The 18,036-nt window shown below is 35.4% G+C and overlaps 1 protein-coding gene across 1 annotated transcript in view; it reads right to left on the minus strand.

The window, feature by feature from the left end:
* Positions 1 to 18,036, minus strand: part of Snx4 (sorting nexin 4) — a 65,733-nt gene that overhangs the window by 4,552 nt on the left and 43,145 nt on the right. The window contains exons 8-12 of the mRNA XM_027936136.2: positions 14,542 to 14,603; positions 10,249 to 10,314; positions 5,614 to 5,703; positions 3,727 to 3,826; positions 747 to 892 (exon numbers count right to left, since the gene is read on the minus strand). Of these exons, the coding sequence (XP_027791937.1) occupies positions 747 to 892; positions 3,727 to 3,826; positions 5,614 to 5,703; positions 10,249 to 10,314; positions 14,542 to 14,603 (464 nt within the window). The remainder of the gene's footprint in view (positions 1 to 746; positions 893 to 3,726; positions 3,827 to 5,613; positions 5,704 to 10,248; positions 10,315 to 14,541; positions 14,604 to 18,036) is intronic.

Consider the following 18,036-nt stretch of genomic DNA (forward strand, 5'->3'; position numbering starts at 1 on the left):
CAACACAGTGAGACCCTGTCTGAAAAAAAATTTTAAATGCTCACAGGCACTTTCCTTTTCAGTTCAACTCATGAAAGTTCACTTTGACTTATTTGGTGTAAGCCAATAATACACTCTTGGACTGCCTTGGTACATTTTACTGACTGACTGTCAGATGAAAACAACAATAAAGAAAATGAACTAAACAGTGATAGCAGATCTGAGAACTGAATTTCTAGAAATATTTACAGATTAATTACATGAAAAGCACTATGCAAGGTATCGAAGAACAAAAAAATGTAAGACACAGTCCTTAACTTTGAAGTTATCCAGGGAGAGCTACACAGAACAACCAACCACCCAACACAGAACTGCCATGCTTCAACGTCAGGAATCAAGTGCTAAGATCGCCTGAGAAGATAAGGGAAGGCTTCACAGTGAAATAACCCTTAAGCTGGGTACTGAAGATGATCAGGCTTTTTGCTAAATGGGGCAAGAGGGCAGAGAGAATGTGCCAAGAATAGAAATTAGGAAGTCTACGAAAGTAATATTATGAACTTGAAACCCCATGTTTTCTTCCTTTTCCCCCCACACTAATATAAATGTTTCTATAACATGATTTTTTGATAACTTAAATTTCTTAGGAATGTAATGACTACATTTTAGAGGAACAGGCTATACCCAGAGGGGTCAATGAAGCTGGGAAATATTATTAAATAAATAAATAATCCAATGGTAGTCCAGGTTGAACTTCTCAGAATTTTTACCTGCCTTCCAAATTTTTAGACTTTAGCTGTTGTTCTCCTTCATTTATTTGTTCTTCTAACACCTTGATTCTGGCTTCTCTTTGCTCTGGAGTTTCTTGACCAAAGAGCTTGGTAGTCATTCCCTTCAAAGAGAATGTCCTCACAGTCTAAAAGAAAATAGAAACAGAAGAATAGATAGTGCGATATATATACCTGGTGGAATATTATTTAGCCTTAAAAAGGAAGGAAACTATCACATGTGCTACAACACAAATGAGCCTAGAGAACATTATGCTAAGTGAAATATGCCAGTCAAAGACAAATACTATGGGGCTGGGGTTGTGGCTCAGTGGCAGAATGCTTGCCTAGTATGTGTGAGGCTCTGGGTTCAATCCTTAGCACTGCATACGAAAATAAATAAAATAAAAGACAAATACTATATAATTCCACTTAAATTGATGTATCTAGAGTAGTCAAAATTATAGTGAAAGAAAGCAAATGTGGTTTCCAGGAATTACAGAGAAGTAGAAGAGGAGTTGATTAATGGGAACAGAGTTTTGCAAAATGAAAAGAGCTCTAGAGATGGGTTTGCACAACAATACGAAAATATTTAGTATTACTAAACTATACACTTTAAAAATGGTTAAGAATGATAAACTTGGGGCTGTGGTTATAGCTCAGTGGTAGAGCGCTTGCCTAGCATGTATGAGGCACTGGGTTTGATCCTTAGCACCACATAAAAATAAATAAAATAAAGGAATTTTGTCTATCTACAACTAAAAATGCATATAAAAATTGTAAATTTTATGTTATGTGTATTTCATAGCTCTCCACTCTCAGAAATAAAAAACACTGGCCATTTCTCCCTACTACTTTCGATAGAAGCACCATAATCTTTATAACCACAGGACTCCTAATATGATTTCTAATACCGGAATAATAAAGAATTGTCAAAAAGGAGGAAATTAGTGGCACAGATCTGTAATCCCAGCTACTAAGGAGGCTGAGGCAAGAGGATTACAAGTTCAAGGTCAGCCTGAGACTTGGCAAAACCCTCTCAAAAGAAAAAATAAAATTAAAAAGGGATATCTCAGTGGTAAAGTGCCTAGCATGCACAGACCCTGGGTTCCATCCCCAGTACCACATAAAATAAAAGATTACTCTGACAAAAATAAAACAAAACAAACAACAACAAAACAGATAAAATTCAACAAGCAACTATGCTTGGAAATAAACCAAACTAAAGAAATATATTTAAAATCTGCATATCTCACCCTGAAACTTAAGAATCTATTACTAGAACAGGATGCCTAAACCCAAGCATTACAGGGCAACCTCAAGCTTTGCTGTTTTACTATTTCCTTACTCACTGGAGTTTGTTAATGAAAGCACTTCCCGTCACATGAAGTAACAGAGAACCATGCTTACTGAAAATGTCTTGGGACTTCCTATGAGTTCAGGAATAAATCAAAGACCTAATCTAATGGCTTATGGTCAGAAATCTTTTCCTACACATATGTATTACTTTTCATAGATGTTACAAGTGAATAATCTATGTGAAAACCACTTTTAAAACTAAAGTACTAGGGGCTGGGAATGTGGCTCAAGTGGTAGTGCGCTCGCCCAACATGCGCTGGGCACTGGGTTTGATTCTCAGCACCACGTAGAAACAAAATAAAGATATTGTGTTCACCTAAAAAAATAAATATTAAACAAAAACCACTCAAGTACTAGTTAACCATGAAGTGACTGAGAAAACAGTGGCACTATCATTGCTTCACAAATACTTTCAAAATATGTCTCTCATCGTAGCAGCTAATGTATTTCAGTGAAGTAGCTGAACAGTACAGAGCTGATTATAAAAATGACCAAAGTATATGCAATTCGATATTGGGCCAGGTGTGGTGGCACATATCTATAATCCCAGCAACTCAGGAGGATTGAAAGTTGAAGGTCAGCTTTAACAACTTAAGGAGACCCTGTCTCAAAACAAAAAATAAAAAGGGCTGAGGATGTAGGTTAGTGAAAGAGTGCCCTGGGTTCAATTCCCAGTTTAAAAACAAAACACACACACACACGCACACACACACAGAAAAAGAAAAAAGATACAACATTTTCTTTACAAGTATGCATTGTAAGCATTAAAGAATAAAGTACACAAAAAGCTCCTTGTTAGGGGAGATAAATTGATTCTAATTGGATAAAATTTTTCAAAGTAAACTAAAACTTCTATAAAATACCTTTCCAAATTAAATTAAACCTGACCAATCCCCCCCCGCCCCCGCTTTTTTGGTACCAGGGATTGAATCCGGGGGTGCATTACCGCTGAACCACATCCCCAGCCCTTTTTATACTTTATTTAGAGACAGGGTCTGGCTGAGATACTTAGGGCCTCACTAAGTTGATGAGGCTGGCTTTGAACTTGTGATCCACCTGCCTCAGTCTCAAAAGCTGCTGGGATTACAGGTGTGTGCCACCATACCAGGCCTGACAAATTCTTATAATATCATACAGAACATGTTTTTTTTTTTTGGGGGGGGGGCGGGGGTGTACCAGGGATTGAACTCAGGCACTTGACTACTGAGCCACACCCCAACCCCTATTTTGTAATTTTATTTTATTTTATTTTTTTGATAGAGAATTGAACTCAGGGGCACTCGGCCACTGAGCCACATCCCCAGCCCTATTTTGAATCTTTATTTAGAGACAGGGCAACTTTATTTAGAGACAAGCAACTCACTGAGTTGCTTAGCGCCTCACCTTACAGAGATTGGCTTTGAACTTGTAATCCTCCTGTCTCAGACTCCCAAGACGCTGGGATCACAGGCGTGCACCACCGCACGGAGCCTGATATCTTCTTATATCAAGAAAACTAAATAATTAATACAGTTGCTTACAAATTATTCTGTAAAAGGTACAAGCATACTGTGTATTATAACTGTACCTGATTCCTCATGAGCCTTGCTATAATAATACCAAAGACCTAAAGAAAAATACTCACCCCAGTTGCAAGTTCTTCACACTGCTGCTTCTTGGAAGCTAGATCCTGGGCAGCCATCTCCAGGTCATACTGCATAAGTTCATGTTTCCTGCACACAGCCCTGGGGATGAAAATAGTGCTGCCATTTAACTTTTTCTGGCTTCTCCTTTAACATGTTAAGAAATTTTTTTTTTTTCAGGAGTGCAGGGAAGCATTCACAATTCCTTACTAGTTCTGACATTTACTAGAGGAAGAGAGAGAGTGAGAGAGAAAGAGATTCTAATACAGAAATGAACAACATCAAAATGTCAAGAATCCTCTTTCCCCCACTCCTACTATCCAGGCACAACTCATGTACAGCCTTCTAGAATTTCTTTTTTTTTGGTACCAGGGATTAAACCCATGGGTGATTAACCACTGAGTCACACCCCCAGCCCTTTTTTGTATTTTATTTAGAGATGGGGTCTCGCTGAGTTGCTGAGGGTCTCACTAAATTGCTGAGGCTGGCTTTGAACTTGAGATCCTCCTGCCTCAGCCTCTTGAGCTGCTGGGATTATAGGGGTGCGCCATCATGCCTGGCTTCCTTCTAGAATTTAGATAGGCATTTACAAAGTTCACACATTCCAAATGGTTCTACAACTTTTCTTACTTATATATGCCATGTCAATATACATTAATCATTATTTTTAGGAACTGCACAGAATCCACTGTATTCAGCAACTTTCTTTTCCTTGGTGACTTAAAGATACTTTGGTGAAACTGACTGCTACTGAAATCACTAAAGGAAAAAAGCTAACAATGTGCAAGTGTTTTAAACACAATTACTTAACAGTTATACTACTCTTCTGTTTTCCTAACAGAATTCTTATATTGCTTTTTTGCAATAGGGAAACTGATCAAAAGTCACCTCTTCCAGAAAAATGATTAATTTCCCTAAACTGAATAGAAAAAAAAAATACAGTAATTAAAAAAAAAAAAATCAAATAGGATTATCTAGCAGAGAATTCTGTTGCTTCCAAAGAAAATACCATAAAAACATGGGCTGGGGTTGTGGCTCAGTGGTAGAGCCCTCGCCTGGCATGTGCGAGGCCCTGGTTCAATCCTCAGTACCATAAATAAATAAACAAACAAACAAATAAATAAAATAAAGGTTATTGTGTCAATTACAACTAAAAAATATTTTTAAAAAATACCATAAAAACAGAAGCAATATCCTTGATATTAAAAAGTTTTAAAAGCTACTAAGCTAAGGGATACAAGTATGAGAAAAAATGCAGAATAAAAATGGCAATATACAGCTGGGGATGTGGCTCAAGCGGTAGCACGCTCGCCTGGCATGCGTGCGGCCCGGGTTCGATCCTCAGCACCACATACAAACAAAGATGTTGTGTCCGCCAAAAACTAAAAACTAACTAAATAAATAAATAAAAATTAAAAATGGCAATATACAACCCAGTGACAGTGCTACACAACACTCCATCTGTATTTTGCTCCCAATCTTCAAATTGGAGAAAGTAGAAAAAACAAATACGCCGATGAACATGCCTGAGACTGGCAGGTTTTATCGCTACGCAGTTTCAAGGACAGGCCTTCTCTTATAATTTTACACCTAGCACTCTGCAACACAGAGAATACAATAAGAACTCATTCACTATCTGAGGGAATGAATTTATTCATTTATTTATTTATTTTAGTTGTAGATGGACACAATACCTTTCTTTTTATGTGGTGCTGAGGATCAAACACCATGCCTCACACGTGATAGGCAAGCATTCCACCACTGACCTACAGCCCCAGTCCAAATTAATTCATTTAAAAAGCACCTTATTATCTGTACTCTACACAAACACAATGAAAGTATGAGGATCAATCACAGGACTGCATCTGGAACTTTCATTAATTACTCACCGTAGTGCTTCTGCATAAAAAAGGTATTCCTTTAACTGATCTGCATAATGTTCTTCATCTTCCAAAATATCATCAATAGAAGATGCATACCTGTTTTTAAAAACACTGCATTAAACGAGTAACTTTCACTGGGACACAAAGCATTAACATTCTAAAAAAGTGTTTTTCAAAGTATGATCCACAGACCACTGACTACCTGTCAGTGACAAATTAGGAAAAGTGAAAATTATCATAGGGGCTGGGGATGTGGCTCAAGCGGTAGCGCGCTAGCCTGGCATGCGTGCGGCCCGGGTTCGATCCTCAGCACCACATACAAACAAAGATGTTGTGTCCACCGAAAACTAAAAAATAAATATTAAAAAAATTCTCTCTCTCTCTCTCTCTCTCAAAAAAAGAACCATTTGTAAAAAAAAAAGAAAGAAAATTATCATTTAGAAACATTAATGGCAATTTGTAATTGGTATGCTAATTTTACTGAATTTTGCCAAACTACAAAGACTTAGAAATAAAACAAATAAAAAATAGTCCTTCTTAAAAAGAAAACCTGATCTACTGGAATCTTTTTTTTTTTTTTTTAATTTTTTAATCTTTTTTAGTTGTTGATGGACCTTTATTTATTTATTTGTATGTGGTGCTGAGAATCGAACCTAGTGCCTCACACATGCTAGGCAAGTGTTCTATCACTGAGCTAAAACTCCAGCCCTCTATTGGAATCTTTTGTTCAAAGAGATTATAAAATGGCTATAAAATCCATAAAAAGTATGAGTTTGGTATAATTGGTACACACGTTTTTGATTGCAACTATTTATAGTAATACCAAAAAGCTGCAAGAGGAAAAAGTAAATGAAAATAATAGAAAATAATAGAAATTGGGGCTGGGGCTTATTTCTGATCTCTTAATAACAATTTATAATTAAAATTTTATCAGAGTAATGTCTCACCTGCTGTTTTTATTTCTGATTACACTGTAAATTCTGCAAACACAAGGGCTATGTGTATATAGTGCTTCTCTGTCATTATAAGAGGCATCTTTCGAATTAATTCTAATCCCTTAGCATGAAAATAAAAAGTACATATAGTTTATGCTTCCAGGACTATTTCAGCTATACAAATAAACCACATTTACCAAAGTTGTAAAACAAAATAAAACTATGTTCAAGTTCATTTGAAAAGCAACATATTTGGGGGACTTATAAAAGCAGGTAACGTATATATTATGTAATTACAAACCTATATCTACAATTGTGAGGAATTTTATCTATGTAACTGACAAAGTCTTGATAACTACTGTTAAGAGCAGGAGAATCTTAGGGGCTAGCTCAGTGGTACAGTGCTTGTCACAAAGCCCTGGGTTTGATCCCCAGCAGAAGAAAAAAAGAAGAGCACTTGAAGAATTAAATAAATAAATAATTAAAAAGAGGAAAATCTGGCTTTAGTTCATAAATCTAAATCTATGCTTTTAGAAGAATTAATGTTAAGAAATGAACAAAAAAGGGGGACCCATAGGGCTGAGGGCTTGAAGATTAAAATTATAATGTAGGGATAATCTGTCATATCATATCCTCAGAGGAGAATAAATGGTAAAGACTTTAAGATATATATACTGAGAATAATTTTTAACATGTCAATAAATGATCCTGAATTCTTGCAAATACTGAAATGCTAAATTAACAGAATGCAGGAAAGCTTATGAAAAAAATAGCCAGTAAGCTTGAATATGGCCCTGAGGAAAGAAAGCCCTATTTATATAAAATATTTTTTTTGCCCCCACCATAGCTTTAAGATAGAAATGACTAAAACTATATGTAACTACAGTGTACAATGTGATGTTTTGATATAAGTACACACTGTGCCAGGATTAATTCAAGCTAATTAACATAGCAGTCACCTGACACACTTTTTTGTATGAAAAAATTTAAGATCTAGCCTCTCACACGCCAGGCAAGCGCTCTGCCACTGGGCTAAGGCCCCAGCCCACCCCCGGCTCTTTTACTTTTTATTTTGAGACAAGGTCTGGCTAAGTTGCCCAGGCTGATCTCCTACTAATCCTCCTCCTTGGTGGCCTGAGTCCTTGGAATTAAAGGCATGCACTGTTGACTCTAGCCCTTTGTAACAAATTGTAAATCTAGAGTTCAGTGGCATTAAATCCTTTCACATCACTATCAAGTATTCTGAACTTTTCATCTGTCCAACTGAAACTGTACTCCCCTCTCTTTTTTCCTTCCCCAAATGGACTTTTTTTTCCCCCCTGTATTGGGGACGGAGGGGACCCAAGGCCTCCCTAGCTGAGCTATATCCACAGGCCTTTTTATTTTATTTTCAGGTCTCACTAAGATGCTGAGGCTGGCCTTAAACTTGTGATCCTCCCGCTTCAGTCTACTGAGTAGCAGGGATTACAGCATGTACTCCTGGGCCCAGTTTGATATCTCTTTTGGTAAGCAGTAATTTCAAATTTTCATAAAGCCCAATTTAACATTATTTTTTTTTCTTTTAATGTCTCTTTAAGAGTCTTTGCTTATGCCAATGTGGCAACAAGATTCTCCAATATTTTCAACTAAAACCTAGAATTTTGGTTTTTAAACTTATATATATAATCCAAATTTAATTTGTATAAAATGTGATATATGTTTCAAGGTTCATGTCTCCCCACATAGACATCCAGTTTTTCTAGCATCATTATGTTGAAATGGTCTATAGAAGTATGGATCTAGGTTATATAGTTCAGTGGTAGAGTGTTTGCCTACCATGTGTGAAGCTCTGAGTTCCATCATCAGCACCAAAAAATAAATTTAAAAAAAAAATTGTGAATTTATTTCTGCAGTCAGTTGTGTTCTATTGCTCTGTTTATGCCAATACCCTACAATATAGCTTTATAGTAAATCTTAAAAATAGGTAATATATTCTAGTTTTTTTCTTTGTCAAAATTGTTTTGACTATTCTAGGTCCATAGAATTTCCATAGAAAAGTCACTGAAATTTTGACTAGGACCACAATTTGGGGAGAATGGATGTGTTAATCCATGAACATGATTATTTAGGTCTTCTTTAAGTTCTTCAGGCAATGTTTTATGTTCAGTGTAGAGGTCTTCCAACATCTTTCATTACATCAATCAATAAGTATTATGTTTTCATGCTATTATAAACCATATAGTTTTAAAATTTTTATTTTCTAATTGTGGTACCAGGGATTAAAACCAGGGGTGTTCTACAATGGAGCTATATACCCAGCACCCACTTTTTAAAAATTGTTCTTTTGAGACAGAGTCTCACTAAATTGCTGAATCCTGTCTTAAACTTGAAATCCTCCTGCCTCAGCCTCTGGAGTTGCTGGGATTACAGGTATGTACCACAGCGCCTGGCAAAACTATTGATTCTGATATATTAATCTGATATCCTGACCTATTAAAATTCAGTTTTTAGTTCCATAGGTTTTTGGTTGATTTATTGTGATTTTCTAAGTAAACAATCTTATTGTCTGCGAACAAAGAAAATTTTACTTTTTTCCAATATTTATGCTTTTTACTTAATTTTCTTGCCTCAATTCACTGAGTAGAACCTGCAGTAAAATGTTTATTAGGAATGGTGAGCACAGGAAACCATACCTTGTTCATGACCTTAGGAGAAAACGTCAGTATTTCACTCTTATTCATTTATTTATTCTGAGATAGGGTATCTCTATGTTGCCCACACTAGTTTCAAAACTCCTAGACTCAAGTGAGCTTTCCATTTCAGCCTCCTAAGTAGCTAGAACTATACCTAAGTACCACTGTGCCCACCTAATATAACACTAGACATGAATTTCAGACAGAAGAAATTCCCTTTTATTTCTAGTTTGATGAGAATTTTTATTATAAATGAGTGTTGAAATTTGTCAAATAAATATTTCTACATATATCAAAATGAGTATGCAGGTTTTTATCTTTATTCCTTTAATATATGAATGAGACTATTTTTTTTTTTTTTTGGCAGGGGTTGGGGAGAGACCAGGGATTGAACTCAGGGACACTCAACCACTGAGCCACATCCCCAGCTCTTTTTGTATCTTTTTTTAAAGACAGGGTCTCACTGAGTTGCTTAGTGCCTTGCTGTTGCTAAGGCTGGCTTTGAACCGGCAATCCTCCTGCCTCAGCCTCTTGTGCCACTGGAATTACAGGTATGCACCACCATGCCTAGCAAGACTAATTTTTTTTTTTAATATTTATTTTTTAGGTGTAGATGGACACAACACAATGCCTTTATTTTTTTATGTGGTGCTGAGGATCGAACCTGGGTCCTGCTCATGCTTGGCGAGCGCTCTACCACTGAGCCATAATCCCAGCCCATTTTTTTTTAAATTTATTTTTTAAGTTGTTGACGGACATTTATTTTATTCACTTATTTATATGTGGTGCTGAGAATCGAATCCAATTTCTCACACATGCAAGGTAAGTGTTTTACCACTGAGCTACAAGCCCAGCCCCACAAGACTAATTTTTAAATATTAAACTAATTGTGCATTTTGAGATTAAGTCAGATCTACACACACAAAACATAATATAAATTCCAGTAAACCTGATAAAAACAGAAGCCTAGAAGTCACTAACACTCCCCCACTCAAGTTCACCTCAGGTTTATGTTAAGTTCTCTAGGTACTCACACATCCATATGATGACCAGCACTCTGTAGCCCATCACCCATTTCTTTTTCTATGGCACTCCATTCACTGGAAGAAAGATAAAACCAGAAGCATCATGAACTAGAGACATGGAATATTATTAAATGGAATCCTTTACAAGATTCTTTTCTAGCTAGCTTTGAAATACTTTATAGTATCCATATTTGGATTTATTTTCTGTGACTCAAATATGCTGTTTTCCCCTTAAGTTTAATAATTAACTGTAAGTAAAGGCTTCAGAGTTGGTATCTGCTGCTTAAAGCAAGGTAAGTAACATAACAAAACAGCTTATACTTATAGGTAAAATTCTTTAATCCTAAAGATTTAAATCAATTGAGGAGTTTTTAAAAAAATGGGGTGTTACTTTTAACTACTTAATCGTCATCTCTGGGACATGTGTAGTTTTTTTTTTTTTTAGTTGTAGATGGACACAATACCTTTATTTTTTATTTTTATGTGGTGCTGGGGATCGAATTCAGTGCCTCACACATGCTAGGCAACACTCTACCACGGAACCAAAACCCTGGCCCAGTGTGTATTTTTAAATGCTCACTGGATGATATTGATGAACATGACATTGTTCTATAGCTAATAAAAAAAAGTACTGTACAGAAACATTAGGTGCATAGTAAAACTTTAGTAATAATTTGCATGCTGCATGAGAAGAAACACTGATCATTTTATTATTATTTCTGTGAAATATTTCTCATAAAAAATTCTTGTTATGAAACTTATATGTGATATTATAGTAAAGTGGAAAAACAAACCTATAATCCCAAATACATGTTGAGCACCTTTAATCTAAAAATCTAAAATGAAGGGGAGGAAGAGAAACAAATAAATAAAAATCGGAAACACTCCAACATTTGAAACTTCCGGAATGCTAACATGATGATGCAAATGGAAAACTGTATACATTACTTCATGTGGTAGGTCACAGTCAAAACACAGGTGTACTAAAAATATGGCATGATACTACCTTCAGACCATATGTAAAAGGTAAATATGAAACAAATTAATTTCGTGTTTAGATTTTGGTTCCATCCCCAAGATATATGATTATACATATGTGAAGATACCAAAATCCAAAACACTTCCAGTTCCAAGAATTTCAGGTAAGGGATACTTAATCTGTACTAAGATATGACATAATTTTAGTCCTTCTATGTTTTTATTTGTGTATTTTAATTTGGCTACAATTATATTGTATAAGCAATTTTGTGTTGTGTGTTTTCCCCATACCATTACATTTCCAACAATTTTTCTAAACACAGTTTCAAGTGGCAACCCACAATCTTTTCAACCATTTTCCTGCTCCTACAAGGCTGTTTGAGATTTTTGTTGTTGTTGTTAAAGAATGTATAATAAAAATGGTAAGAAACTGGGGTTGTAGCTCAGTGGTAGAACACTTGCCTAGCATGCATGAGGCACTGGGTTTGATCCTCAGCACCACATTAGATAAATAAAATAAAAAAGTAGGGCTGGGGTTGTGGCTCAGTGGTAGAGCGCTCACCTGGCATGTGCAAGGCCCTGGGTTGGATCCTCAGCACCACATATAAATAAAATAAAGGTATTGTGTCAGCTACAACTAAAAAATATTTAAAAATTAATAAAAATTAAAAAGTACTGTGTCCATCTACAACTAAAAAAATTTTTTTAAATGTTAAATACTGGAGCTGGGTTTGTGGCTCAGTGATAGAGTGCTTGCCTAGCATGTGTGAGGTACTGGGTTTGATCCTCGGCACCACATTAAAAAAAAAATAAGAATGATTAAAATATACATTTAAAAAAATGTTGAATACTGCTTTTTTTTTTTTTGTGGTATTGGGAATTGAACCCAGGGCATGTGAGGCAGGCACTCTACCAACTGAGCTATATCCCCAGTCCCAAATACTGCTACTCTTTTAATACGAAGTTTTTATATCATAATCTTGAAATATCAGATTGTATGCTTATACTACCAGAAGGAAAAAAAAATGGCTTTTAAATATCTATCTGTAGATCCAAAGCCACATTTCTATGCCCACAAGACAATTCTGCTTTAATGTACTTTTCTCACTTGAATCTTTTTTTGGTGGTGCTGAGAATCAAACCAAGTGCCTCACGCATATGAGGCAAACCCTCTACCACTGTGCTACAAACCTTTCATTTCAAATTCAACATATCTAAAACTTAGATTGATATTGTGAGATAATGCAATAAAGGTTAGAAGTGAAATAATTGGGTTATATGAGTCTTAACCGTGCTGGGGTTCTAGCTCAGTGGTAGAGCGCCTGACTTGCATGTGTGAGGCACTGGGTTCAATTCTCAGCACCGCATATAAACAAGTAAACAAAGGTCCATCAATAACTAATAAAATATATAAAAAAAAGAGTCTTAATCTAATCAGTGCATTAATTCTCTAATAGGGGTTAATTTGGTGTTAACTGTAGGCAAGTAGGGTGTAGCTGGACGACTTGGATCCCTGAGCTCCTTCCTGCCTTTGAGGTTTATATTTTGTAGTGGTAAAGAGAACTTGCTCACTCTTTCTCTCAGCTTTGTGGTACCATGTCCTAAGCTGCATTCCTCTACCACGCTTCCATCATGATGTTCTGCTTACCTTGGAACCACAGCAAAGTAGCTGGCTATCTATGGACTGAGACTTCTAAAATTATGAGCCCCCAATTAAACTTTTCTTCCTCCAATTGCTCTTATCAGGTCTTTTGGTCATAGCGATGAAAAACCTCACTGAAACACTACATCTTTTCAAGGAAAATAAAATCTGAGAGTTTGGGAAGACATCAAGTGCAACTAGCCGAATGTATACCATGGTGATCACATCAATGTAACCATTCAATCATGTTAATGGAAATAATGGACCATCCAGATGATTATCTACTGAATGTCCCATAGGTATTTATCTAATTTTTAGCATTTTGTTATTGGTACCACCTCAAGATGAACATAAAAGAATTTAATTCTTTTGATTCCTAAATAAGACTAAAACTTAGTGTGAGGAGGGCAAGACTTAGTTAAATTTTTTCTTATTCCTATTAAATAGTTTAGTGCTTGATAAATACTTAACATTTATAGTTGCAGGTAAAATGAACCAATTATGAACTAATACATTTGAGAAAAGAAATATTTACTAAGTTCTACATACAAACCTCTGGTAGGTATCAGAATGATCAAAATGAAGACTTTTCCCCTCAAGGTCTAGACCTTTGCTACTCAAACTGGTTTAGCAAAAAACTGGAAGTTTGCTAGAAACATAAAACCACAGGACTCACTCCAAATCTACTAAAGCAGAATGGGCATTTTACATTCTTGCCTCTCTAATACAAGTTCATCTATTAATTATAATAAATGTGCCACTTTTGAGATGGTCTGATCTTTTTTTAAAAAAATTTTGTTTTTTAGTTGTAGTTGGACACAATACCTTTATTTATTTATTTATTTATTTTTAATGCTCTGCTGAGGATTGAACCCAGGGCCTCACACGCACTGAACCACAACCCCAGCCCCTCAAGAGATCTTAATCGGCTGATTTTTATCTTTTTCAAATACTGAGTATTGAACCCAAAGGCACTCTTATCAATGAGCCACATCTCCAGCCCTTTCTTTTAATATTTTGTTTTGAGAAAGGGTCTTATTATATTTCCTAGGCTGGCCTCAAACTTGTAATCCTTTTGTTTCAACCTCCCAAGTAACTTGGATTACAGGTGTACAACACCATGCCCAGCCATCTGTTAGTTTTTAAATAACCACTGTTACCAGGCTTAACTGGAGTTATGGTTTGGAAATATAATAAAATCAGAAATGACTCATGTACCTAAATCTAAAAGCAATTGAGGAGGCTGAGTCAAAGGACCAGTCTCAGCAACTTAGTGAGGCCCTAAGCAACTTGGCAAGACCCTGTCTCAAAATGGCTCAACAGTTAAGAGCCCCTGGGTTCAATTCCCAGTACCAAAAACAAACCAAAAAAAGTTTATATTTTTACAATGCCAATAGCCTTTCTTCAATAAAATATGTCACACTGCTAGGTGTGGTGATGGATGTTTGTGATCCCAACAGTTTGGGAGGCTGAAGCAGGAGGATCAAAAATTCAAGGCCAGCCCCAGCAATTTAGCAAGAACCTGTTTCAAATAAAAAAGTTTTAATAAGGCCGGGGATATGACTCAGTGGTTAAGCAAAAAAAGGTCTACTTTCCAGACTCATAAAATCTTCAGATTTTACATCATAGATTTTTTTAGAAAAAGTATAACTGCTTATTTTAAATTTTTATATAATACTTACCTGAAAACTCGTCCATAATTCCCATGTACTTTATATACACCATAGAGTCGATCTGCTACTCTCTGAAACCAATATTTAACAGAAATTGCTATCAGGTCAAAGTTATACACAGTTCACTTTAATAAAAAAAAATCATCCTCAAAAAATCAAAAGCCCCCCCACAAAAAAACAACAAAAACTCTGTTTTGTATAATAAACTTGAAAAATAGAGAAAAAGAAACATATAATCTCAAAAAATCAATCATAAAAAACTCTAAAATAGAACTAGTGCTGCCCTACCATAATTATATTATGCCTCAGTAATTTATTTCTTTTTAATTTTTATTTTTTTGTTTCAGTTATAGATGGACCCAATACCTTTATTTTTTTTATTTTTATGTGGTGCTGAGGATTGAACCCAGTGCCTCATGTGTGCTAGGCAAGCGCTCTACCACTGAGCCACAACCCCAGCCCCTGCCTCAGTAATTCTTTATATTTGTATTGTATTGTATCTTTATATTTATATTGTGTAGTTTTTAATTGCTACCTTTAAATCTTCTATAGCAAGAGTGGTAATATTTTTATCTAGAAGGTTAACATTATTTTTAACAAATAACACTTGAAAGAGCTGCATAAAATTCCACTGAACAGTATATACAAACTTTCTTTTTTGGATAACCTTGTTGGGTATTTAGTTATCTGAATTTTTTTCAGAATTATAATGTTGTAATATGGGCTGGAGTAATGGTTCACTGGTAGAGCACTTGCCTGGCATGTGTGAGGCACAGGGTTGGAACCTCAGCGCCGCATCTAAATAAATAAAATAAAGGACCATTGACTACTAAAAATATTTTTTAAGATGTTGTAATAAGCATCTCTGAAAATAAGTGTTTTTCCTTTAGATTGTTTCCTTATGATAAAGTCCCCAAAGTGGAATCCTTAGGGAAACGAAATACATATGTTCAGTTCTACTGATCCACAGTTTTATACATAAATGCTGATATACTTCTATGAGGCTTTTGTCAAAAGATAACTTCCAACTGACAAACATATTAGATATTTTAATATCAACAGAATTACAATATAGATCACCAAGATGAAATGTACACTGCCTAGACAGTCACATAAATTTTACAAAAGACAAAACAAAATATCATGTGGTAAATGTTTCAGTTTATCATCTTCAAAAGTATTACACACATGAACTGGAAGACCAAATGGCAATCCTATATAAAATCCTAAAAAAAAAGTTTTGGTATATAGTTTCTTTTTTTTTTTTTTTTAATATTTATTTTTTGGTTTTCGGCGGACACAACATCTTCATTTGTATGTGGTGCTGAGGATCGAACCCGGGCCGCACGCATGCCAGGCGAGCGCGCTACCACTTGAGCCACATCCCCAGCCCCTATAGTTTCTAAATGTAAGTTCAGAGGATTAAGTGAGCTACTTGACTCCTTATTCAAACACAAGTAGTTTCAGAATTTAGTTATTAACTGTACAGCAGATCTTAACCATTTCAAGACTTCAGCTTAAAGTGAAAGAAACACCATTGTAAAATATAGGTGTAGGTGTTAAGAGGATCATAAAAGGTTTTGCTTCTGTACTTGGCCTGCTTTGAAGGACATACACCCACAGAGAAGGGGTCAACATGCTACAAGTCCACTGCTTATTTTTGTAAATCAAGTATTACTGCAATAGTCATGCTCACTCATGTTAGCACATCTATGGCTGCTTTCACAGCACAGCTGAAGAGATGTGATAAGGTGAAATAGCCAAGAAAGCCATAAATATTTACCAGCCTGTCTGCAAAATAAGTTTGCTGATCCCTACACTAGACTCAGCTTTCATGACAAAGCTCATACTCCTCATTCTACATGAAACACTTCGACATTGTCCTCAGATCTCAAAACTGATCTCTCTGAGATATCACATCCCAGTTTATTTTTTGGGTACTCTATATTGTTAAATCTGACTCTCTCCCTTCCCTTTTGAAGTGATTCCATCAGAAAGTAAGTTTGGGAAACACTGAGGTAATAAAGTAAAACAGGTTCTTTGCCTATAGGACTTTTCAGATTTTTTAAATTTTAAGATATATTTATTTGTAGATGGACATAATACCTTTATTTAATTTATTTATTTAAAATTTTTGTTTTAATTGTTGATGAACCTTCATTTTATTTATTTATATGTGGTGCTGAGAATTAAACCCAGTGTCTCACATGTGCTAGGCAAGCACTCTACCACTGAGCTACAACCCCAGCCCAACTTTTTACATCTTTAACATCATATATGAATAATGACTATACAAGACAGAGATGATTTGCTGTAGGGAACATCTTACAGTACTAATACTCCAAAGAATAAATGATAGATAATGCAATTTTACACCACTAACTTTTCTACATCTTTGCACTTTCAGACATTGAAGTATCTTCCTAAAAGCTGACAGTCATTCTGTCATTTCAAGATATTAAACATGGAAGAGAAAGAACTTTATAAATAGGTACTTTTAAGCAACCTAAGTAAGTGCACAGTGCAGATCCACAATAATGTTCAAAGAAAAATTTTGTGAATCCCAGGTGTGAATGGTTGTTTCTTAAAGTAAATCACTCCTGGAGCTGATGCAAAAGAAGGTTCTATCATGCAACTAGAGCTCTGTGTATACAGGTCCACAGGGTGTGACCCAAAGAGGAAAGTCTATCTACCTCAAAGATATGAGTGACCACTTATGTGGAAGCTACTCTACCCATGAACAAGGCAACAAACACTCTGCAGTTGTTATTGGACCAACAATGTTTCTGGTATGAATTCTTCAAAGATGGAAATAAATTGTTCTAGCCAACTAAAACATAAAGTGAATCTATAGATCATTAGGCATTAAGAAGATAAAACTAAGAAAAACTACAAACTTAAGACAAAAAAAATTATCAATTTTAGAGAAAAGGAAAGACAAAAATGTCCAAGAAGTAAAACATGAATGATTAAAACCTGAAACCGAACTGATTCAATGGTTGTTGATAATCAAAAAACTGGTGCTAGGGGAAATGATTTAATCCAGACTGCTCTTCAGATTAATTTTGTTGAAAAGTCTTTCTTTTAAAAAACTAATCATCAGAAAATTGTCAGGAGAGAAGTGACACATAGCAAATCCTGTGACAAAAGAAATATGACAGCTTCATCTGATTATCCTTCCTCAATTGGGAATACCTTCTTTGTCCTTCACTAAAGTTTAGTAGTAGGTGATTTAATATTCAAAAAGACAAAGCTTGGGGCTGGGATTGTGGCTAAGCGGTAGAACACTCCCCTAGCATGGGCGGGACCCGGGTTCGATTCTCAGCACCACATAAAAATAAAGACATTGTGTTGTATCCATCCACACTTAAAAAATAAATATTAAAAAAAAGACAAAGCTCTATGACATGTTAGTATATGATGTTACTTTAAAAATCTGAACACATATAGCTTTCTTCCCCCTTGATTCTCCTAAGAAGTTTAAGATTATGAAATTTATTTTTA

The sequence above is a fragment of the Marmota flaviventris genome, chromosome 8 (assembly GCF_047511675.1).
Source record: "Marmota flaviventris isolate mMarFla1 chromosome 8, mMarFla1.hap1, whole genome shotgun sequence".
Classification (NCBI taxonomy): domain Eukaryota; kingdom Metazoa; phylum Chordata; class Mammalia; order Rodentia; family Sciuridae; genus Marmota; species Marmota flaviventris.